Here is a 25095-nt window from a genome sequence, read left to right on the forward strand (position 1 = left end):
AGAAAAAAGAACAAGGTGGATTGGAGAAGATGTGGTGTGCAAAGCTTTTCAAAAGCACAAAGTTAGGTCATGTTGTTTTGTTTGCTCAATTCACGGTCTTTGATTTTCGTTTGTGTGAATCACTCATGTGAACCAAATACAGTTATTTAAGCAAATGCACAGCATTACAGTTTGTCTTTATTTACAGTGGATATGCAAACATTTGTAAAAACGTCTAGATCAAGAGGTGTTTGCAGTACAGGGATAATTTTAATGCATTCAATAGATGGAACACATCAAAATACATTTTCCCACACTTTCCAGGAGGAACCCAGGAATTTAAATATAAATAAAAAAAAAACAGGATCTGGAAGGATATTATACAATGTTATGATTTAGTCAGTGAGACCAAAGTTATTTTTTATCTAACAGAAGAACTTCTTTTCAGTATCCTACAGACCTTCGTCTTTGCACAGTGTCTCTCTTTCTGTACTGAAGACCTCATGTGTAACCAATGCGATATATCACAAACACTTTGGAAATAATAAGGCCTCTCCATTCCAAAGTGTGTTTCCTCAGGATTTTCTTCTGAGACAAAGCCACTGTTTCGGGACTTCATAGGAGCACCTTTCCAGCCCTTCCACATCATAGGGGATGTGCCAGGAGGATTCATGAGTCTGGACGATGGTGTCGTAGCTCGGTATTTCCTGAAAAAGACAAATGAAATGTTTCTTGATTTAGCTCACCAGTTGTACATGACCCTGCTTTAAGGCACAGTGGCACTTTAAGGCTCAGTAGCTACATGGAGGTGCCCTTAAAACTGAGGACAGGAGGGCTGATTTACCATAGGGCTGTGGGAGAGTGGAACGAGCTGCCCAGCCACATTCCTGAAGAAACAGCTGGACCATGAACCTGGAAACCTAAACCAATTAGCCTCTTACTACCAAGTGGGTAAGGGGGGGGGGGGGGGGGGGGGGGGAAGACCTCCTCCTGTCTGTACACCCTTATTATGTTTGTAAGGCTGTTTCTGGGGCTCCCTCACCTGAAAGCGGATCCTCTGCCCGGGGAGGAAGTTGTTGAGCACCAGCTGGTGCCCACGCTGCCACTTGAAGAACAGGCGTCTGGCGCTGCTGTCAGGGAGACAGGCCTTGTGATCCCTCATCAGGTCCCTGCTGACAAACCTGCAGTGGTTTCCTGAGTGCAAAGCCGCATACAGCAGAAACGGGTCGTCTTCCGAGCTGTCCCCGGCCAAAGACAGAATCAACAAAGCACTATGGTGAGCTCCAGCTGTCCGCGGCTTTATTTCTTTTGGGAGATACGAGACTGGCGATGCATTTTGTTCATCTTGTAAAACTGCAGGAAACGTGCATTGCAAATAAGTATTTTTACATCACATTCACACCTTTTTGTATCAAGGATAAAAAATGCCGTTACCCCATATATGCAACTCTTACAAAGTAACACTAACTTTTTCACATACAGTACTTAAAGAGTTTCAACACGTGAAACTGTTTGATTAAGCCTCTCCTATCGCAGCTCCATGTGGTGCCAGATGTACAAACAATCCATCTGCAGTTGAATTATAATTGCCCAACTGACAGCCAGCAGGAAAAAAAAAACAAATGACATAAAGAAAGATTCTTTTTTCCCCAAAAAGAACAGAGATTACTTTTCACATTATGTAATGAAGAGTTCAGTTTGCATTTCTGGGTGCCATAATGAAACGTGGTTATATATGTTAGATAATATATGCAAGGTAGAACTTTGTGCTGGACTGTTTTGCAATATGAACATGTATTGGCGTCACCTGAAGGCAGACCAGAGCTCATATCTGCACAGCTCAGGGATGTGTCAGTCGATAGCACACACCATATCCTCAGACATTCAAAGAAATCGTAGAGATAAAGATGAAGGCTTCGGAGCTGCGCTGACTCAGCGCTGCTCAGACTCACATGTTTTCGGTGAAGAAGCAGTCTGCCTTCTGCTGAATGAGGACCATGTGGCTCCTGTCCCAGCTGCGGGAGTTCTTCAGCATGTGCTTGCGCCCCAGGACGAGCACCCGGAGGCCCTGCGAGGCCAGTTCGGACACCACTGCCAGCAGCTGTAAGGGCATGGACAGACCAGCTGACTCCGGGAAACAACCAGCTCTTTCTCAGCTCTTACCCTGCCTGGCAAAGACCAGCAAGGCTGGTTCCCAGACTTAGTTGAAGAGGAAGTGGACAGAATAAGACGACTGTCCTACTGTACATTCAGGAAATCAGTATTCAATACCCAAACAAAAGAAATTTCAGAAGTAAATATTGTATGATGGTTCTTTAAGGACTACACAAGGATTCATGAAAGAAATGTGGGGAGCTAAGGATGTCAAGCTTGTTTTTCTAATACTCCAGGTACTGTTTTTAGACTTGAGTAATTTGGGGAGAAAAACAGCACTGAGTTCACCACCCTTTTGCATGTTACAAATTGATTTAATTTTGTGATTTTGTTTTTCATCAACGTGCAGTGTCTTTTTCTCACTGCCTAAAAATTTACACGTGCTTTTTGTGGATCACACAAAGCTAGTGTTAAAAAAGATTCAGGCTTTAGTTACATATTCATACTATAACTGCATCAATCTGTAATGCAAAATACCACTGGCGTAGGATGTTAATGTAGTAGTTTATATACATAACCTTTTGATCTGACTTTAAACGCGACCTGAATTAAACGTTCCGAAGATGAAAATCATCATCTTGGTCTCTTGGTTCTACCACTCTCCATGCTTGGGAAATGTTTATTTCTGTACTCTTCCTCCTACCCCCTCTCCTTGTATAGCCCACGCATTCTTTAACAGTAACAGGGGGATTTCCTGCTGGCCAGGAAGTGGGCAAAGAGTGTCTCGACTAACTATGACTAGACTAAGGCCAGGGAAGACAAAGGAGTCATAAAGGAAGCTGATTACTGCAGCAAGTGGCTTTTTTCCCTTCCTTTTACTGATCATACCACTCCTTCCGGAGCTTCTGGGTTATACATCTATACTAATGGGATGCTGAAAAGGAGCAATTTATCAATGAAAAAAAGTAATCTTCAATCCTTCACAAGTCAAGGGCTAGGCTTCACGGGAAAGTTTTGTACGCACAAAAAACTCTTCACTTCGTCACCAAGCAAGTTAATTTTAACATGCCATATCTGAACATGAATGACAAAGCAGACTAGAGTATAGTTCCTGGTCCATGCACATCTCCTAGAATATTTAGCACAATGAAGTGTTATAATGTCCCCAACTCTGAGAGCCTCTGATTTTGCAGCTAATGTGAACAAGCTTATTTCTTATCAGCAAATAATTTTTAATTATTAATGCACCTCATCATTTATAGGAGGTATATGCAGTGACTAGACAAGCACATTCTGAATCCCTAAATCCATCTGCTTGAACTATTCTAACTATCACATGACGAAGATGCAAGTAGATCTATCCAGGATCTATCCTCTACGAAAGCAGCGTTACGGACAGGCTACTATTTTACAACCTAATTTTTTTAAACCAAGTTTTTAAGATAAATCCTTCTTCACAAGGGACTTGTGAAGGATTGAAGATCCTGTTTTTATCATCTTATTGCCTTTTTCAGCTTGATGGTTCCTGAGTGCCCCAGCTGTTCTCTTCCCAGATGTCTGTGTGCTGACTTGTCTGTGTGCATGTAACTCTTCATGACATGTCGTTTGCCAAACCACTTTATACCACACGGTGTCGTGGGACGCCGAAGCCTACCGGGCCAGCAATGAGCGCAAGGCAGGGTACACCCTGGACAGGACACCAGTCCATCGCAGGGCAAGTGCAAGACAATCACACATGGGGACAATTTGGAGGCCACGGTAAAGGCCGAGGGTAGAAATCTGGCCTGGACACCGGGATAACTCCCTACTCCAATCGAGAAATGCCCAGGGATCTTTAATGACCACTGAGAGTCAGGACCTCGGTTTAACGTCTCATCTGAAAGACAGCACCCACTACAGTAGAGTGTCCCCACCACTATACTGGGGCATTAGGACCCACAGAGACCGCAGGATGGGTGCCTCCCACTGGTCCCACTAACACCACAAACAGCAGCAACCATAGCTTCCCAGGAGGCCTCCCATCCAGGTACTGGACAGGCTCAACCCTGCTGAGCTTCAGTGGGTAGCCACTCGAGAGCTGCAGGGTGATATGGTTGCTGGCACTGTAACTCTACCCTTTATGCCTTCACACAATGTCATTGTCCTACTTGGCTAGTTTATTACAGTTCAAACGGAATACTCTGCGTTATTAGGAAGTCCGAAAAAAATCTTCTATAAAACGTGTAAAGTCAGCATGATGAGGAAATACAAATCAACTAGCTTTTTTACCCTTGCTACCAGTATGAGAAAATGCTGGCAGCCAGTCTTTTCCTCCCAGGATTTCGGAATGTTAGGTTTCATTTCGGGACTGTACCGTATGCTCATCACCACTGACTCAGGTCACACATTCCACAGGCATGACCAGACACATCACTCAGAATGAGATTTTTCATGAGCATCAGCCCACTTAACAAGTCAAACAGGAATCTGCTTATAGGCTAATCATTAGTAAGTCACACATTCCATTGATTTGAGACAGAAACGCTCTAAAACAGGGTAAAATACAAGCCCAGCCTTTTGAGAAAAAACATAATAAAAGCATTTCACTTTTTGGGGGATCTTATATTTAACCAGATAAGTCAAATGAGAACAAATTGTCATTTACAGTACAAGGATGACCTGGAGACCCATTTACAGGGCAGGATGCTGATTAGATTAACCTGAATGATGTGCCCATGCGCAGGGGTACACTAGCAGCTTCTGAAATGGAATTTGAAGCCACAACCCTCCAATGAGCATTTTAGAGACTTATAACCAATCCTGCAAACTGCTGTCCCTGTTTTATTGTAAATAATATATTTTAATTAACAAACTAATAGTAAATTACAAATAAAGTTTCAGCATTCCCTGAAAAATAGTTTAACGTTTAGTTCAATTTTTTCCCCCAATTATAAATAGCATTGTAGGTATAATAGATGGACACTTACAACACATCACAAAGAGTTAGCAAATATTATTTACGGTTCCCTACAGAGAGACTTTGCATATTAAGTATGCCATTTCAGAGCAAGTTCTTTAAAACAGCAATTTTTAAATGAGGCAGTATCAGTAACATCTTAATTTGTAAAGACTTTCTTCATTGAACATTCTGACTAAAAAAGACTGACTTATCAGGTAAGTCTGACTAACTTATACTGTTAAGAGTAATGTTGCTTTGCCATGTTGCACAGAAATATTAAAACTGGCTCTCAGATGTTAGAACTGCAGTGTCAGAAAACAAAATATACTCTCAATGAGCTAAACAGTTCCTTATAAGACAACAGAATTATTGTTTTTCTCTCTATATTGTGCGCTCACACAAAGGTGGCTAAACAATATATCACATGGCTGGTTCCAAAGAGGAAAAATATTTTTTTTTACATTTCATTCTTAATTTCAGCTTCTATATTTTAAGGAAGTTGTGAACAGACTGAGCATGTCAAATTGTCCACCTTGGAAACCACTACTATCCCGTGTTATCCAGCACTGTCTTGTGAAAGAGCTAAACTTTCCCCTACTGGACTCTGAAATGATTATACCAGGGCTGTCTTTACTGCCACACAACCTTGTGACGGTTCTTTGGAATACAACTCCTGGCAAGCATTCTGCTGAAAAATTCCCCTGTTATCTAATTCCATCTCATGGAGTTACGGAAGAGTTCAGGGTTAGTACTCTTCCACACAGTGCAATCTGACTCATTCATCACAGGAGGCTGAATGTGTTATGAATCATAACATTACAGATACAATGCATGGCCTGCCAAAAACTACAGGGCCCTCAAAAAGTATTGGGGCAGCAAAGCAGAAACTGTTTTGCTTTATAGTCAGCCAATTTGTGATATTTATGCCAGTATGATGGCCTGGACATACATGGCACCTTTGGAACTGACTCAGTATCTTTATAGATGATGTAACCAATAATGGCACCAGGAGAGTGAATTGTGAGGCTTACAGGTGCATTTCATCTGCTGATGAAGGAGAAAATGCTGCCGTACTTCCTGGATGGCACTTCACCAAGTAGCACGACAATGACCCAACGCATACGGCAAACACAAGCGTCAGGAGAAAAAAACCCGGAAAAATCCTAGCCTGGCCGAGCTCATCGCCGGATCTAAATCCGACTGAGTGGCCAATTTACAGTATATGCTGGAGAAAAACAATGAAGGCAGAACACCAGGAAAGAAATCAAGGCTTGGCAAAGCCTCTCGGATGGTCACACAAAGGGCTTGGTGACCTCAGTGGGCCGCAGACGTCACGCAGTTGTCGTCTCAAAGGGATGTGTAACTAAACACATTCAGCAACAGTTTGAAAATGACTTAAAGTAAATGTGTCCCAATACTTACAGCCGCTTGAAATTACTGGGATGAAGTGGGCTTGATTACTTATGTGATTTAATGCATGAAACTTCCCAAGAATTAGATACATATTACGTTGTAACTGTCATTCATATTAATCTACTGAATACGCATACAGTACCAACGCTTGACTGTAAAGCAAGAATTCCTGCAGGCTTTGCTGCCCTAGTTCAGGGCCCTGTGTGTGGCATAGCTCTGCAGCTCTCTCTCCTTCTCTGCCCCGTGTGCGTGGTGCCTGTCCCATTTAGGAATCCAGCTGACAGACAAGACAACAGCTGTAGGTGAGCAGGGCTGAGCCTGAACTACGGAGGTCAAGTCCAGCAGCAGACAAGGCAACAACACAGGACGGACGCCTTCGCTGAGTCCACAGGTGGCCCATCCCACCCTGAGATGAAATCAGCCATCTGTTATCTTGCCAAAGTACAGCCGTTCAGTTTTACATCTGGATATTTTTCATTTGATTAACACATTCACAAAAAACAGGAGTGCTCAGTTTCCGTATCAGCAGGTCTAGATTAACGGACAATCATTCTTTCATTCAAACAGTAGAACCTCTGTAGTTTTTTTTAACTGAGTTCTAAGAGGTGATTTGGCTGATTCCCAGCAGTCTGCTGGTGTGAGAAATAACAAGAAACATGCAAAATGTCCGAGCGACAATCACACTTCCTCCACTTTCCGTTCACATACTCTGTCAGTCTGCTCCACTAGCCTGTCATCCATTTGCCAGAGTTCAGGACCACTTTGTCCTGAGTGGATGGTGGTGACCAGGATCCTAACAAGGAAGCAAAAGAGTCTTCATCCCAAACAGAACAACAGTCCCTCACAAGGAACACATGAGAGGGGCACCAACTCGCCAGAGCAACATGTCTTTATCGCTGCCTGATGTTTAGCCATTAAGATTGATTGAACAACAAGTTCAATAGCCATGGAATGCCTTAACAAAACCTATTCAGGAAGGCTGAAATGTGCCCAAGATTAGGACAGGCAATATGAACACTTGGAAGTGTTCACCTTTAAATTAGAACATTATGACTGTCAAATACAAGCTTGTCCTGAATTACCTGTTCATTTCAATAAAATCGCACTGTTTGTGCTAATGATATCATTTGCTGCCTCCGATCATTGAGCGTGTAACTGGGCCAGATTCACGCAGGTCCTACTGAAAGTAAGGAAGAGGAACATGAGCAGTAACAGCTCATGTTTCTGTATGTACTGTACACCTGTGCTAAAAAAATGCCTCTATAGCTCACAATAAAGACATGCGATTCATGAAACCCCACTGCTATTTAGGATACATCATGAATCATCAAGCTTGAGAATGTTGAGGGATGCATGGTCAGAAGTTTAACACAGTATAGCCCCAGCTACACTGAAGTGTTATGTGAGCTAGATTAGACTAACACTATTCCCACTGGGTGCCGACAGAATTAATTAATTGCTATAATTGCTTACACTTATATAGCGCTTTTCTGGACACTCCACTCAAAGCGCTTTACAGGTAATGGGGACTCCCCTTCACAGAAGTAATTCTTGCATGCATTGTCATGTCCACCAAATTGCTCAGCAAAATCTCTTCGGTTCACAACGATTTTTTTCTGCTTGATGTGCTAAAACGAGTAAAACAAACTCTTTCATAATTTCAGAACCCAAATCCCAAGTCTGAGCCATTTCACAGCCCACCAGCACTTTGTTCTCATTTTTAATGATGAGGTGTTATGCGTACAGCCTCGTCCTACAAGTGAACTACTAGGCAAGGCAGTGCTCCTCTGCGCCAACTGGCTGAAATGCAGAAAGGGACTTTAACTGCAGGAGCTTGTAGGCTGATTAAAACTGCCAGCTGTGCCTATTAAAGTGAAAGAGGCAGTTATGCATCTGAAAACTTGTCCCTGCCATCCCACGTCTGATAGGTAACTCTCCCTTCCTCCCTCTCTTTCTCACTCTTGCTATCTCTTGCAATCTTGGGGAGTTTTATTCTTTTCTCCCTGGCAAGAGAAAGTCCCTCAGAGAGCTGGGGGAAGGTACCGAATCTCTTTGGAAAGGCGACGCCGACTCAAGGAATCTTTGAGTGTACAAGACACAACACAAAAGGCACGCTGGGCTTGTCCAGAAACCCTTAACCACAACGTAAACAGCCTGACCCTCTTCAATAAAACTTTCCAGAACTTCCTATGGCTTGGTTTCAAGTGTGGGGGACATGTCAGTGAATAATAACAAAACAGCTCTGAAAATGACATTCGGAGATGGAAGTTGAAGCACCCGTTTAACACTGCTGCTATGTGTGAGGGTCTTTATCTCCGACATCAGACTTCATTGCTGCTGGCTCTTCTACAAACCTTGCGGTCCTCTTAGTGTTTGCTCATTTTTTTACAAGAAGAGTTTATAAGAAAATGTGAAGGGATTTTTGTCAAACAAATTCTTCTAATCAACGTGATTTTGTAGACTTCCGTTACTAAAGTGAAATCTGTCATTGTTTTTTTTTCTTTAACTCCTTGCACTGTGCTTTATTTTGCCTTGCTAGGCACACACAGTGAGCCATTACCAGAACGTGTCCTGAGTAAGTCTTCATCTGTAATGTAGCCATATTTGAGCTAGAGAGCAATGATGGCAGGGTGGATAATAAAAAAACAATAATAACTGCTTTTCGAAAGCAAGTCTTGAATTTTACTACTAAAGTCAGGTTGATCAGATTAGGATTAACTTCCACTTTGCCTAAGCCTGCTAACAGCATTCAGCTGAAATTTATTGTCTGTGTGGTTTCTTTGCACCAGCTATTTAAGGGACAAAAGCCGCTCCAGGGTACAAAGATCAGTTGCACATGCACAGACAAAAAAAGAAAGAAAAAATCCACTTTTCATAATCAGTATATTTCACTCCTGTGTTAGTCATATTATTATGGTGCAGAAATCCCCTCTCAGTCGATCCACGCTTCTGAAAGGGGGTCTGTAGGCGTTCCTCAGCGCCAATTCCTGCCTCACACAGTGTGGCTGTCTGCAGAAAGGCCCCCACTCGAAGTCTGAGCCACTCCACAGCCCATGAATGGCAAAGCTCTGCACCCTAGTCTAACCACAGCTCGCAAGGGGCTTTCTGAGAGAGCAACGGCTCAGTCAAAGGGCTCCGACATTCACAAGGCCGGGTTAAGGTTGTGTTCTGGAAAACCGGTGAAATGCTCAAGAGTTTTCTGTGCTTTTTTTGTGTGGCGTTGTGTGGGGGAACAAAGATGTCAGAAGTGAGAATATGAACTTTTAAGGACAATACAGCTCGCTGAGGCAGCTGATCTGCCAAAGAACAGACACACTTAATGCATAGGAGATGAAGACTGTGAACAAGCTTTTGTCGTCCAGAAAAGCATGGAGAAGGGCACTGGTCCAGACATTCCACTGAAGACCACTGGCACTGGGCTGGAAACAGAGGCACTGGTGCAGTAAAGAGCATATCCACTGAGTTACTGGGCTCTTTCCAAAATGGCAGCTTTCGGCTTGGACCCGCAAAATGCTGACAAAGCTACTTGACCGCTCCTGTTTCTCAGCATTACTGGTTCTGAAGTTTTTCTGTAAACACCTTGCTTACTGTTAAAATTTGCCAGAGCGAGGATGAAAATGCTAAAGGGATAATATACTGTAAGTCAGACTGAAACCCCTCAGTGTTTCCTCTCTACAGAGTACAACTTTTTCCACCATACACAATTGTTTTTAACCAGCAAAAAATTAACACCTAAGTCTTACTATGACTGTGAAGCTCCAAGCCAATCAGACTAAGATTAGGAGGAAAAAAAACATTTTATTTTTTTGGTCCCATTACAGTAAATTGTGCTTTCAAGGAAATTTTTACTGGATAAAAAAAATGTCCAGAAATGCCTTGGAACCACGGAAGCTGGAGAAACCTGCATTAGTGCTGTCAGTGTTGCACACCTTTTCGGTGAGCTGACATTGCTTTAAAAATTAATCAAATGTGACGGTAAAAAGTAAAGGGTTTTTCCCCGTTTCTCTACATCTTTTAAACCGAGGCAGTTATGAGAGTGTAGAGAAGAGACACAGGCCTGTGAGATGCTTGATTAAGACAGAAAACACTGAGCTTCAGCACCAGAGGGGAAACAGGATGAGGATGTTCCATCCTGCTACATATGAACTGCTACAGAAATTAATTCCTATTCATTCCTATTTGCTCAAGAAAGAGAATCCCACAGAAGTGCTTTTCCTGTAACAAGAAACTGTATTCATGTGAGAAAAGATTTTGAAAAAGTTGTTTCCTGGACCTTGATTCTATTTAAAGTGACTCCATTGCCATCGAGCGCATTAGCCTGCAGAGGTGTGGGTTGTCTGGAGCAAAATAAGGAAGCAGCTGGTTTAACTACAGGCTACAGGGTCTGCTGTAAGTGGACACTGCAAAACAGTTTGAGATAATGCTCACATTCAATTTTTTCTGCATGCATGCTGTGTGCTGGAGAATGCACAGCACCCGAAGACGATCTTTTGTAAAAAGAGTGACGAGTAAGGAGAGACCAGAGGTTTTCTAGAAAAAGCAGTAAAAAAAACAGTAAGCCCAGAACTACACTTATTATTATTATTATTATTTCTTCAGAGAAGAAAATCTGCTAGCATTAGTTTGAAGAATGAGGGGAAGAAACAGATAAAAAAACGTTTACACGGATACACGGAGATACGCATTTTAACTGTTTACTCTCCTGGTTTGCAAAATCACATGCAGGTCTTCACAGCCAGGTCACATTCCATGGACAAGGAGTCTCAGGGTGACCAGCAAGACGTTCTAGAAGGCGTCCTAGAAGACACCTCGACTGAGGCAGCGTCGATGAGAATGAGGAGATCTAGAGTGAGCTTCTGCACGGTGAAGTTTGTCTTGCCCGGCATCTGTAGAACAATCTAAAAATAAACAACCTTCCCCCACAGGAAACTGTGGTGGTGACGGTACTCAGCTCTCTACTCTTCAAGGAAGCCTCCAAAGGGCTCATTGAGATGCCTCCCACCTTGCCTGCCTCCCCTGACCCAGCTCACATGAAGAAGATTCCATCAGGGGCTGAGGTCAGATGGAAAATGCACTTGTTACATCAAAAATTCCTTTGCCAACTGGCGGTGTGCTTTTCCAGTCACACCGGAGAGCAGTTATGAAAAAGAAATGTCTTATTAATGAGCTTAATGTCATATAGGTGGTAGGAAATGCTGCATTAATAAGCACATACTGTATTAGACTTATTCATGAGAAAGTCTGACTTTAACAAAGAAACAAGATCCTCTGCCAGGAATTGTCCTTCCAGGTTTACAGTACTGTTTACCTATTTCCCCAGAATGCTTAGAACCTTGTCTGTCTTTTATTACTTTTGAAAAGTGAAGCAGTTTAGTGGAAAGGATTATGAACAAAAGTTCAGTTTCCAATCACCAGCCGTAACTGAGGCCTTCACAGTTTTGGATAAATCTGATTTGGTGCTTCTTTTTTCACTGCAGAACATATACTGCATTTACAGTATTACTTACAGGAAATATTTATTACTGTATTATTTATAATGTGTATTCCTTTAAGACGAAGTTACTATTAAGTGAAGCCTGTGGATAGAAAAATATGCTCTGCTTTGGACAAAGATCCCACAATTGCAACATCATACCAGTATTCTTAAAATAGAAAATAATTTCCTGGTATTATTTATATAGCCCCAGACTGCTTAGTCTGTCTGAGGAGGCCGGTTTCCACCCAGCATAATGCTTTTCTGAATGTTTTTAACCATAGAAGATCACACATAATGTGATTAAGGTGAGTTTGTAAAAAAAGACAAACCGAAGGCTCAGTTTTCAGACCAGATATGATTCTGGTGCACTTTCAAGATTAACACTGCCAGTACAGACGATGGAAGTGTGATGCAGTGAAGGGGCCCTGCTATTCCTCATCAGAAGCCAGCCGCTGAAAATTCTTTGAACAACATTAAAAGTGAAGACTGGACCTGGAATTTACGTCTCCCAATGAGCTGCACCCCATCACCGTGGAGCGGCCGCTGGGTTGCAGTCTGATGTGAAGAAGAGCAGGTGCTTGCGTACCTGTAGGGATCTCTGCGGGATCTTTGAGCACACAGAATCCCCCCCCCCCACGAGCTGTGGGGTCCTGACCTCTGGGGGACGGAAAGTGTGAAGAGTTCAGCTCTCAGCAGGAGGGGGAAGAGACGGTGCCCTCCCCTCCCACAGGATCCAACCCCCACGGCCTCTGCTGCAGGCCGGTGCAGCGCCCCCTAGCGGCGGCCATGGCATCACACGCAGCTCACAAGCAAAGCAGAGAAGCTTTATCCGGGCAGAAGAGAGCCTCCCGTGGCCTGAAGGATGCACAGCGACCTGCTGTCAAAACGCTTCGCTCTGCCACAAACACATGAAGTGATGGGCACTTCGCAGCCTCCCGACCACACATTCGACGACCCCTCAGACCTGTGGATGCGAACCCTTTCTGAAAGCGTTGGGGAAAAAAAACACCAAGTGCGCTTCAAACCGGCACGTTTCTCAGGTGACGGGGTACAACCCTGCTGGCCTAATGTCAGTTACGTAAATGTGGGAAAATGAGGTCGGCGCGTCTGTCTGTATTCGCCACTCGGGGCAGGAAAGTGAGTCACTGGAGTTTCTGCACAGATTCTGCTCTGCCGCTGGTCCTCACACACAGGGAAGTGAGGAATGGTTGTCACGGTGACGGTTCATTTAAACCAAGGCTGGGCCCTCCTTCAGGCCAAGACCAAAGAGCTGAGTCACACTGACGTACGGCACGCTAGCTGAGAAGCAGGGAAGACCAGGCGGCTCGCAAGGACCCGCAGCCGGGTTTTCAAGCAGGCGAGGTAGCAAACATGGCAGAAAAACCCAAACAAAATCAAGATCAAAACTATAAAAAACCAACATATTAAAGGCTGGGGGGGGTTGGGGGCGGGCAATGCATCTGCGGTGACGGCAGCCGGTCCCTGTCGCCACCTGGCTGGTGTCCCAGAGAAACATCTCCAGACATGAGTCCTGCTTCCGTCAGTGACATCAGTGCCAGCTTCAGTGAGCTCACTGACAAGGAGACGATACCACTGGCTTCGGCTTCAGCTTCTTCAGGATGCCAGGATCCGGAACTAGCAAGCCACCCACAGCGCTGGAGTGTTTATTCCAGAACACAGGAGGACGGGGCCCTTGGATCAGTCAGCACCAGAGCCTCCTTTCTTTTGCAACCCTGTTTCTGTTTTTATGTGCGTCAGGAAGGGTAGATGGCTCAACTACGCGGCTCAATTTCTGGTGAAAGGCCCAACAGGAAGCTGAGCCACTCTGACTTCCACTTCTGGGCTTACTCGGCTCTCTTCCAGTTTTACAGCTCTTTCTGACAGCTCAACTCTCCATCAGGCAGTGTTACAGCTCGGCTCTCTGGCTACCAGTTCCACTCTAAAGCCTGTCTGGTAAAACGGACTAAAATGATCATTACACCTCTGCCCTCTCGTGCATGTTTTAACCGGGAACACGAGCTCGCACTTCGTCAGCGAAAGCAAGCCGTGCCACGCCGAGGAGCCCCTTGTGGGGCTGAACCAGCTGCTCACTGCTGCTGACTTTGAATTGAAACACGTGAAGTGGAATTAGAAGCCTGTTGAGACAATTCTGCTTTCCAGTAGGGGGAAAAGTACCAGAAAGAATAAAACTCTCACATTCCCACAATATGTAATGTGTAGATGAAGGGAACAGCTCCCTCAGAGTCATGCTCTTCTGTCTCCAGCTGTCATCATCCACCTCTCCAGCTCTCTCCACATCGCCACATCAGGAGTTACATTATAATTCCTATTTCTACAAGCCAGTCCTATTGTTGCGTATTGTTTACCCAAATAAAAGGGATTATTTCACACTGAAAAGACCTATTCAAATCTCTTCGAATACATCATCACACACTGCGAGCGCCTACGGCCTTACAGCTTCCCGAGAACTGCGACTGTGGTTGTGTAACGGCACAGTCACTCAGGTCCTGTGGGCACTGCTGAAGTGCTCTTCCTGGCCTGTGAAAAGAGAAAACCACTGGCTTCCACCTCCTGGCTGCCTGAAAAACTGCTCTGCTGCACTGATGTGCTATCTTCCCTTGTCTACTGCAGGATGCAGTGTGCTCTGATATCCTGTGGCTTGCTTCCGATTTCATCACGATGTGCAAATTAGTTGATTCCCCAATCACACTATATTGAAATAACGTAACAGGAAAAGAGAAATAATGCTTTCTACAGGTAGATGTAAACTTTTAGATGTAAAAGTATAACCTGTTTTATACAGCTCACTGTGTACACAGTGAGCCACAACACCTTACGCTGAAAGCAGCAAAGCCCAATTTTCTAAACACTATTTTGCCCCCAAAGGGCATAAATCGGAGAGGAAGAAAACAAAATAAGAGAGGAGGTTCAGAAACTCACCGTTTTGGCCTGATTCCCTTTGCTGGAGGTGTTAGCAACGTTGAGCCCGTCGATCACCACATCGAATGGAGGCCTCTTCTTCACGAAGCTCATGAAGCTCTCCAGCTCCTGCAACAGGAGATCCCATGGGTCAGTGGCACTGTGCTGCCATGGGAAAGAGCGTTTTTACTGTGTTTGAGTCCTGCCCTTCACTCAGCCACAGACAGCGGCTATCCCACCTGCTGCCTGCTGCCTGGCGTCAGACACGATCCTTCAGCGCACCACCGTCGCTGATGGTACGTCGGGTTCATAAAGACAAATGCTTTGTACTTAAGACAAAAACCCATTTCTGAGCAACGCTCTGCTTTGTTACAGCAGCCTACACTTTAAAAAACACTGGGGAAAAACACTCTTTTGCTTCAGTGTGATACCTGGGGACAAATCCAGGATATATGGACATATCTATTGAGCGCGTTGACTCAAATAAAGATGATTAAATCGCAGAGTTACAACAACAAAACGATAACACGATCTACATGTGCTGCGCCTACTAAAGTACTGACACTACACTGAAACTATAACCATGTTCTGAGCAACCTTTTATTCATATGAAAAATAGAGGATTTGCATGTGCAACCATTTCCAGAAATGGTTTTGCCTTTGGTTCAATGGGATTACAGGAATTTAGGCCATTTTAAGAGAATGTACTCTGATGTGGTGACAAAGAAACTATGGAAGCTGCTGAAGTTCTTGGGTTAGAAAAGGATTTAGTTTGTATCCTCCTGGCAGCCCCTCAGCACTGAGCACGAACCATGCTGTTTCATCACGAAAGAAGAACCAGACAGAAATGGGACCTGGGTTTGTGGATCTGATGGCCAGACTGTCACCTCTGGCTGCACCATAATCTGCAGTATTCATTGCAGGAGAGCTGCTGTGACCACATCTGCTGTTTTCTGGCCAGAAAGATCTTATTAATAACTTTAACATAATATCTAACAAACGCCACCCAGGACGAAATCTCACTTCTCTTTTCCACACACAAAGCCTGTGGATGCCGATTCACAAAACTCACTTTTCTTCCCCTTTTGAGGTGAAGCTGAATTACAGGTGTTAAAAAGGTAACAAAATCAAAGGGCTTTAGGACACAAGGGGATTCTAAGGCACACTAATGCCAGCTCACACTCTGCAGTTACCTTGCGATACTCGACCGGCCTTGCATTGATGAAGAGAGATAAATAATTCATAACAATGCAATTTTAATGAAAATAAAGCATGCTACATCTGTTGCAAATCTATAGCTTTAAAAGTAGGATGAAGAGCTATGTACAAATAAAAGAAACTAAACTATTAAGAGAACTATCACTTTAAAAAGGCAAAAAAACAGCTGAAGAAGGACTTTTGTCCAGCTTGTCTGGAAAATAAAATGATTTTCTAATCACTGAAACCTTATAAAAAATTCTATATTTCTGCAAAAAGTACTGTAAATGAAACTTTTAAGACAATACGTGCATTTTTTGCAATACACTGTTTACAGCAGATTTTCGGTTGAAACACTGTAAATCGCAGAAACCAGATCTTGTTTTCAGGACCCCAGAGCAGGCAGCTGCTTTCGGCCAGATAAGCAGCAGGGCAAGCTGTTAACAGGAAGGGGGAAGTCTATAAACGCCAAAAACGCAGGGAATTTCCTCGAGGGACAAAAAGGGAGTTTCACACAGAAAAAAACATAGCATCCGAACATTCTTATGAGCCTAAATTTAAGCGGACAGTTAAGAAAAAAAAGGTTCAACACATCTTGACAGTGCATATACAGTAGAGCCCTGCAGAAACACAGCTCAGAAATGTTGAAGTCAAAAGAGAGGCCTCAGATACAGTCTCCCTGCTGGAGAAGAGAAACCTCTCCAATCGTTCAGTTTGATCTGCTCTAGACACAGCGTAAACTAATAGGAGCGCAAGGTGAAACTGCAGGACAGCAATTTGCAACAGTAACCCAAAGCGTCACACAGACCACTGTCTCTGTGATGCGAACCTGCAGACTCAGGCTTGTCAGTAAGCAGAGAGATTGAGTAACTTTCATCCACCAGTATGGACATGAGAACAGCATGAATCCTGCCCCAACTTGCCACAGAAAGGAAATTCCTTTTTTTCAAGATTTACTGGTTAGTTTCATGAGGTTTTCTAAGTCTTCAGAGAAAGGGTATTCCTGTGCCAGCTCATCAAGTAAATATGCTAACAAACAAGATCTCTCCTTTTATTTCTACAACAAAATGACCATCTCCAAAAATGCATCGGACATTGCTTTCTCCTCATTCTAAATATACCACCATGCAGTGCAGCGAGCTTTAGTCGTTAAAGGATCATTCTTTTTTTTCATTCCGTAGCTATACAGGTTTACTGTGCTGTAAGTCAGCAATAAAAGGAAAATACATCCTCCCTGCAGATTTGTTATCTTTAGCAGTTTTGCTTTCCATTGTTCAGTGGCCGATCAGGAGAGCGGAGGTACAGTAGGGGTGGCGACTCAGGGGAATCCCAGCACCGGTGCTCTGTGCTTTTCCACAGTGTTCGTGTTTCAGGACAGGCGTGTCCAGAACAGCATGTTCCCTTTGTGACTGTCTCCACACAAACCTCCCTGTTGTGTACAGGCCATGTGACAACACAGCCCTGCTCACGCGCTTCAAAATACTTCACATGCCATTCCCTTGCCCAAGAGATCTCCAGTGTGATTGTGGGAAGACACTGTTGAAAGAGGGCCTTTGCCCCACGGGCTGTCTGTGCACTAAACCTGAAGGAAACTGAAACAGAGGCATTTGAAGGTTTATGGTTTATTCTAAACTTTGCTATGGTTTACAGAAAATAAATAACAATCAATTCTGCAAATGAGCCATCCAAACTGATTGTAGAGGAGCTAATGACAACTAAAAGTGCACATTTAAGGCAAAGGTGTCCTAGGAACAAGGGTTTTCCCCATAGTTGACATATTTCTTGAGCACACAGACAGAAATCATTTTCAGGCACATTTGTAATTCCAGCCACACTCCATAGTAATACAGATTGACAAGACTCACAAACTGGTTCACCCTTTTATTCTGAAAAACTGAAAGAACCAGTGTTTTTTTCTGGCCTCAGGAGAACTGCACAGCGCCAGGTGCACACCCTGCAGTAACATCCCTGAGGACCCCTGGGGGTCTCTTGCTATCCAGCACTCAGACAGGAGAATCCCACCACGTATTATTGGGATTTCGGCTCAATCTTGTTATTGGGATATCGGACCAACAACTGAAACACTGTAAGTGACCTTTTAATTGTGCCCAGCACCGGAAATAAGGATATAATCGCATAATGACCACAATACTGAGCAACTTTAAAGGCCTTATATGCTCTGATTCATGTTCAGATCCTCTAATTCCCATTGAGTTTAGTTATGAATAGAATTCCAATACATTAAAAGCCATGAGTGACTTCGATATTATATCACCAGTTGTGCTAGACTTGGAAAGGGAATTTTACCTCTGTTAAAGATACCAAGTCTGGGTTTTTTTACATCGTGACTACAAAGTGCTTGCTCAATTCATTTTTCACAGCCAGCTTATGTAGACAATTCACAAGTACTCAAAGACGCAAGCAGGAACACAACGCAAAATAAAATCCCCTAAGTGTTGTAATTCTGTTCCTGCTAAAAGTGTTTATTGCTGGTGCAGCAAAAAGAGGAAGCCAAATTCAGAAACCCAGCTAAATTGTATCTTTCTAATAATGTGCCATCATGCACGCAGTATACATGGCCAATTACTGTGAAAAAAGACAGCAGAAAACTGTAACTCTCTCTATGCTGACTGACCCTTTCCCAAGAAATGTGCATGCAAAGCTTCACTGGCAGTTATGACAAGTTTAATTTAATTTATAAGAATGTCGTCACATCTCACATCATCCTTTGACACACGACTTCTCAAGAAATGGTTATCTTTTAAAAAAAAAAGAGGTGTGTATTTCAGGAACAAGAGTTCGGGATCAAATTTCAGGTGCACTCTGAAAAAATCCCCATGCAAACACCCTGTTTAGTTTATGGAAATGCTTTCCTTGCGGCAGCTCGTTTTAACTCGTTTTGATAACATTTTCTGCCCAATGCTAAATGCAGACGCTGAAAATAGGAAGGGCAAAAAAAAAAAAGATTTCTACGGTCAGGGATTAGTTCTTTTGCTTGTGTGATTTTAAACACAGCAGCTCAGGGCCCGATCCTTAGCCACTGCTCTGCTCCAGGCTTGTTTCAGTTCTCCGAGGCCGGGGGCCGTGCAGGGTTAATGTACAGACCAGGGACTTTCCAGACTCACTTGCGTGCAGCGCGACACTGCGAGCGCCTGCAGCTGGAAACCACTGCCTGGTGCTTTTGCTGAAGAGGGCAGAGAGCCTCACAACACTCAGCTTGCTCTGCCAAAGGTTTCACAAAAACGTCCATACAAGCTCTCGGCACACACAACGCAGGCTAACCAAGCGCTTCGGAGACACCACAGTGCCCTTGCTCTGGGGCTGCTTCAAAGGTGCCAGACCCCAGATTTTTTTTTTGTGCCTAAACTTTTTGAGGCCATCACACTGATAAAATCTCCATCACTCTACGTAGTGATAATATCGGTAGCAACAACTGTTACTCTTCGAACAGTGCGTTGCATGCAAAATACATTTTTGTACAAAAACTACAAAGCTATGTTTCTTTCTGTTCTTTAAGCCAGTGCGTTTTTTATAAAATTGCTACCTACAGATAGCATTCTTGCATACTACATCTGCTAGCGCTGAGGGCTCTGAGCTTATTCACACAACACAAAAAGGCATCAATTGCATGCTTCTGATAAAAACCCCAACTGCATTCTACTGCACACCGGACAACAAAGAATGAAACTAAAGGTCAGCTCCCTCACATCTTACTGCACATTTTAATAAATAACATGATTACAAAAAATAATAAAAATGCATAAGAAGAGAGATGAAAAATTGTACATTTTACACTTCAATAAAAGAGATCAGTGATTATGATAAGGAAAGGCATGCATTTTCTGCACTTATAATGCACTGCTGTTTTTGAGATACCTCAACTGCTGTTTTTGAGATACCTCAGAACAAAGCTCAGATGACATTAAAAAACTAAAGACAGATGCTGTCATACTTTCAGGTGCTCTTGGTTTAATTTAATTTGCATTAGGAGGCAAAGGTCCTTTCCCTTTACATGACAAACACCTTGTCCCAACCCACCTTGAGAAAGCAAAGTGCCCTTTTCTTGCGCAAGCGCTGCTCTGAGGAAGTATGAAGAGAAACAAAGCCGAGTGCTGGAAATCCCCAAGCTGGAGACCAAACTGAGAAGCTGCCTGACACAGCTTTCTAATTTGAGTCTGTTCCTGTGCAGATGGACAGGTGGTTCTTTTCTTTCCTTTCCACACAGCCTTCAGCTCATCCCCCTTCCATTCCACCCAGAGAATCCTACACATTGGGGAAGTGAAAATGTTTATTTTTCAAATAAAAGTAGCACTTGAGGTGTCCTGGGTGAGCTCGGGGAGAGAAGAACTTTTGCAAACGTTTTGAGAACTCTGTGATGCAGTTCTGAACATTAATGAAAATTGATTAATAATAATTCTAGACTAATGAAGACTTTGCAGACACCATAAGCGCTTTAGCTGCATGGTGGAAAGCATTCTGCAAAGCACACGTGGAGAACTGGACTTTAGAAACAAACTTCTCAATAATGGAACTTCAGGACATTTGGAGGACAACTGCAGCTACGAACTCTTTTTACACACAAGAGCAGCCACCAGCCCATCGCATGCCAGAAGGACACAGTGTAATAAAGGCCACTGCTAAGCTCAGAAGTGACTTGGAAAACAACCACCATCATTAACAAAGGGGCCGCCAACAGTGCATCAACACCCTGAGTTTCCCCTTTAACTGAAATATTTGAAATATGTCGACTTCAGCTCTGCTTGGCCCCCTGAAGAAAAAGCAGGCAAACACACACACACACAAAATATGTGTGGTTTGGTTTGAAGCCGAGAAACAGAACCTGGATTTCCCCCTTGTTATTCTGAATTCTCAATGCAACTCTGTCGCCACCTTGAGGAATCAAGCCACATAGGCAAAAGTGAACAGTTTTTAAACAACTTTATACGGACCGGAACACACTGACTTAAACTAAGTAAAAACAGAAGTTTCTGTTAGTAGAAACTTAATAAGACAGAGAACAAATGTTTCTACTCACTGCTGTACACAGGTGACTATATAAAAGAAAAAAACAAGTTGCAAGGAAATACTTTTTTCAAACTACGGGGTGTGGTGACCCACAGTCTCTCAGAAGAAAAGCACACAAGGCAGGACTCCGCCCAGGGACGAGAAACAGCTTTTGTAAGAGTTTTATTCAGAGCATTCCAGCCTTTTGTATTCAGAGCTGGGGAGGCACCTTGTTCTTGCAGAACAGAAATAAGTTGAACAAAGTGACCAGGACGGGTGGCACATTTATCGGCGCATTCTTGGACTCAATAACATGTCTGACGGAGAGACATATTATAACTCTTGCACATAAAATTTTAGATGACCCCCTCACATCCACTCTTTTTAGAATAGACTCTCCTCCCGTCTGGGAGGAGGTACCAGGTCCTCTGTATAAAGACTAAGAGAGCATCTAATTCCTTTGTACCTGAAAGCACTGACATTTTGAAAATGGAAGAAACAGTTGAACTTGAACTTTATTGCCATATGTAACCTGTCCGTGTACTGGTACAATGGAATTCTTACTGACAGAAAGTCTCTCGACTGTTAAAACAAGTGTTAAAGTTGCAGGTAGGGATCTAATTATTATTGTTGTTGTTGTTTTCAGACTGTGTACATGCTAATCATCTGTTTATTAATCTTAAGGTTCTTGAAGAGTTCTGACTGAGAGATGTTGTTGAATGTTGTTTTGTATTATTGTGTGGTACTGTGGTTGCATTATTGTCATATATGTTGTATAACTATGGGCTCTTGACACGCATGACAAATTCCTTGCAAATTAATGTAAATGACAAATGTAAATTCCTTGAAAATAAAGGTTAATTCATAGCCTGTGTCTGGGAGAGGTGAGGAGCACTCACCCCAGTTTAGCAGCAAGCAAAGAACTGCCTGTACGACAGCGTCACAAAAGTAAAAATGGCAGCTGGCAAAGCCATGACGATGTAAAAGACGCAGGTGACCTCACATTGGCCCTTATCACAAAAACCCCCGCACTATGGGAGACAATGAACCTACTTCCTGTTGTGGCTGCCCTTTCTTCTCTAGAATGAAATGAATCATGTTTCTGAAGTACATGAGCTATAATCTAGGAAAAAGATCCAGCAATTTTACACACACACAAAATTGTTCTTCCAACCGCAAGACACAAAAATGAAAAAAGGTAAAAACCCCAAGGGTGCAGCAGGACCATGAAGGGGGCGGCCCTCACCTGTGGCGTGGTCTTGGTGAAGACGTCCCGGCCCCGGATGACATCGCTCATCACGCGGTCCTTCAGCTGCCTGTACTCCTCCTCGCTCAGCTGGATGGACTCCAGCCGGGCCCTGCAGCTCCGGCACACGCTGCTGGACATGGGTGGACGCAGGGAAAGCCAAGGGAATGCACTGGCACGAACCGCCCACTAACACCGAGCAGCCAGGCTTAAACGCGAGTCACCGAAAATACCTGGGAGCTCAGCTAACTTTCACCACTGGGGTTTGTGCCACAATGTCATAAAGATACTACACAATGCGTAGGCACTGCAGTATCAAAGTGTCTTTCTTACTAAGCACTCACAGTCTACACTATCTACACATTTTTTCCACTGGGTAGCCGTTAGAGTATCTTGAGTGGTTTTGAACACTGAGGTGCTTGAGAAAGATCTTACTGTCTGATCCCCTGGACTGACCAGAAGCAGCATGTTCTGACTACACGTGACACATGGAACCAGCCATGACTAGCCACGTTCACGGTGGGCCTCGTGACTTCATGCCGCTCATTGTAACCACCAGCTGGCAAGAACAGGGTGAGGTGCTACTGTATTTCCTGTCAAGGGAATGATGGTGAAGCCACACTTTCCAAACCACACTGAGGGCATTAGAGAGATATTCGCAGGTACAGACACTGAATAATAAGCTTCTACAACACCGCAGGCCTCTGGTAACACAAGCAGGGATGACTTCACCAGACACAATAAATGTGCACAATCCCTTACCTGGTCTCAACAGTGGCCCAACTTCCTTCCCACATGTTACCTGGGAGACTTAAAAGAAAAACGCTTTATGAGACTTTAAGCCTTAATTTCCTAACAAAGCAGCACCACGAAGCGAAACCTGCAACAGGCTGCTGGCTCAAGACACAACAGCAATGACTTAATTTGGACTCCATTAACAAATGAAGGTGGAACTGCAAGTTGAAGTTAATTTTCTATTATCAGACAGAGAGGTGGCGACCAGCACTGGCCTTTAAACATCCACAGTCTTGCAGGTTTCAATAACTTTACTTCATCATTGATGACAATGCTAAAATTATAATATTAACTTATTATAAAATCTAGCAGCCGTCTCTGATTCAGAGTATGACTTTTGACACAAACCTCCATTTTCTTACAACTGTGTCACTGAATCTTGTGTTTTTACCTAACAATATTTCTAACTAGAAGCTCACTCTTCATTCATATAATGTGTTTTAATGTCTCTGCCAACAAAGACGGTGAAAAAGGATGAATTTATTCAGAGCCACAGCTGTGGCCTACCTTTCAAACCAGGCCCTGATGCTCTTTGCCAGTGCCTCTCCAGGATAGATCTGGTTGTCTCTCATGTGAAGCAGGATGGACTGAAGTTTGCTTTCATTCCCTTGGCCTGAGAAGCCACTATCGAACAATGTCTGCCATGTTTCCTGGTTGGGACTAAGCCCCGTTCCAACCATTTCTTCATATAATTCCCAGGCAGTTGTGCTCTCGCCATGCTGGACAGCCCCCCAGATCGCATCGCCGTAGTTGCGAGGGCTGGGGGTGACGACTTTCTTCGTGCTTTCCAGCAGCAGGAGACACTCCCGCCAGCGCTCAGTCCTGCTGAAGCCTTTAATGAACAGGCTGTAGGCCCCAGTATCCAAGGTCTTGAACCTGTGCCTCATGATGTCATACAAGTCGAAGACCTCTGCTTGGTGGTTTCCATGGACACATAGAGTCAGGTACCTCAGAAGAAGTTCATAGCTCACAGTCCCCGTTTCCGTGGCTACGTACCCCAGAAGAGACTGCGCCACATCAATGGCGCTGCCTGCTGCCAGCATCTTCTCCATCATCTTCACCTCGAAGCGCTGAGGGGCCCCGGCACTCTCCTTCCGATTCTTCCACTCCGCTGCCGTGAGCGGGCGGCTAGGAATGTCATTTTCTTTCGGCCTCCTGGGCTCCTCTGGCCCCTCAGCAAGGTGTTTTCCCTCTTTTCGCTTAAGGAGCTCAGCTGTTCTCTTTGCTGTCCCCGCTTCAAACACTGAGCTGGGTGGCTTTTCCCTGCTGGGAAAGTCTTTCCATTTGGTGCCCGAGTTCCTGTAGCTCCCAGGGAACTTATTCCTCTCTCGTGTGGACGAGCAGCGCACACGAGGAGCACCTGTGTCCACAGGTGATCGCACACTCGGGTGCAGAAACACCAAAGGTCTCGAATGACTGAGGAGTGTGCAAATACTTCTAGCATTAGTCCTTGTGTAGGAAAAGAGTAGAGACCCCATCTTTAATCTTGGGAAAGTTACTTTGCGAATGCGTGGCTCAAGCCTACAAAAAACACCGCGGTCTACAGCTTTTGACAGGGAACAGGGCAAAGTGGCTTTATTACTTTATAACTGCACCAAGCCAGGAAAGTCAGAATCCGTGACTCTCATTTCTGGGTGTAAGAAGCAGACGCACTCCCCAGTCAGATTCAAGATCTTTAATAAAACAGGCGTTTGAAAACAGATCACTTAAGTGTTTGTGGTGATGCAGCAGCAGGTTACTCGAAAGCTTCAACACATCGAATCTTCTGATTTTAAGAGTTCAACAATGTCAAGCGACTGAATGCTATTTACGCTTCCCTAATGGTCCAGGAAGATCGCTGTTTCATCGATTAATCGCAAAAAAAAAGAGAGAGTAACTCACATTACTTTACAAGCCATCGTTTACTCAACCACTCTGTACGAAAAATGAAAACGTTAAACCAAAGCACACTTTCCGACACACGCTGGATGACGTCATAAACAAGTGACGCGCCCTCCTGGGGTGAAAGGTCGATATTGCCCCGCCCCTTCACGC

General features: G+C 43.9%; 1 protein-coding gene across 3 annotated transcripts; it reads right to left on the reverse strand.

Annotated features, from left to right (window-relative positions):
• Nucleotides 1-157: 157 nt before the first annotated feature.
• prorp (protein only RNase P catalytic subunit) lies at nucleotides 158-25058 on the reverse strand. Of its 3 annotated transcripts, none has more exons than XM_015350193.2 (7): nucleotides 23569-25058; nucleotides 23029-23076; nucleotides 22267-22396; nucleotides 14841-14948; nucleotides 1932-2080; nucleotides 1022-1217; nucleotides 158-686 (listed from the first exon to the last, which is right to left on the reverse strand). In XM_015350193.2, exons 1-7 carry the CDS (start codon nucleotides 24537-24539, stop codon nucleotides 555-557), a joined length of 1734 nt encoding a protein of 577 aa, XP_015205679.2. In that variant the 5' UTR covers nucleotides 24540-25058; the 3' UTR covers nucleotides 158-554. The 3 variants fall into 3 exon arrangements, with proteins under 3 accessions (XP_015205679.2, XP_006632341.2, XP_069049119.1); XM_006632278.3 differs by having other exon boundaries at nucleotides 22267-22399; XM_069193018.1 differs by lacking the exons at nucleotides 158-686; nucleotides 1022-1217 and adding an exon at nucleotides 1238-1332 and having other exon boundaries at nucleotides 22267-22399.
• Between the last annotated feature and the right edge of the window lie 37 nt (nucleotides 25059-25095).

This window comes from Lepisosteus oculatus, chromosome 8 (assembly GCF_040954835.1).
Source record: "Lepisosteus oculatus isolate fLepOcu1 chromosome 8, fLepOcu1.hap2, whole genome shotgun sequence".
Lineage (NCBI taxonomy): Eukaryota > Metazoa > Chordata > Actinopteri > Semionotiformes > Lepisosteidae > Lepisosteus > Lepisosteus oculatus.

Excerpts from the sequence above, each read along its gene's own strand:
- prorp (XM_006632278.3), bottom strand. The coding sequence starts at position 24,539 with ATGGGGTCTCTACTCTTTTCCTACACAAGGACTAATGCTAGAAGTATT. Across the intron at positions 2,081-14,840 it reads AAGGGAATCAGGCCAAAACG|CTGCTGGCAGTGGTGTCCGA; the intron begins GTGAGTTTCTGA and ends ATGCCCTTACAG. Across the intron at positions 1,218-1,931 it reads TGCTTCTTCACCGAAAACAT|CTCGGAAGACGACCCGTTTC; the intron begins GTGAGTCTGAGC and ends GGCCGGGGACAG.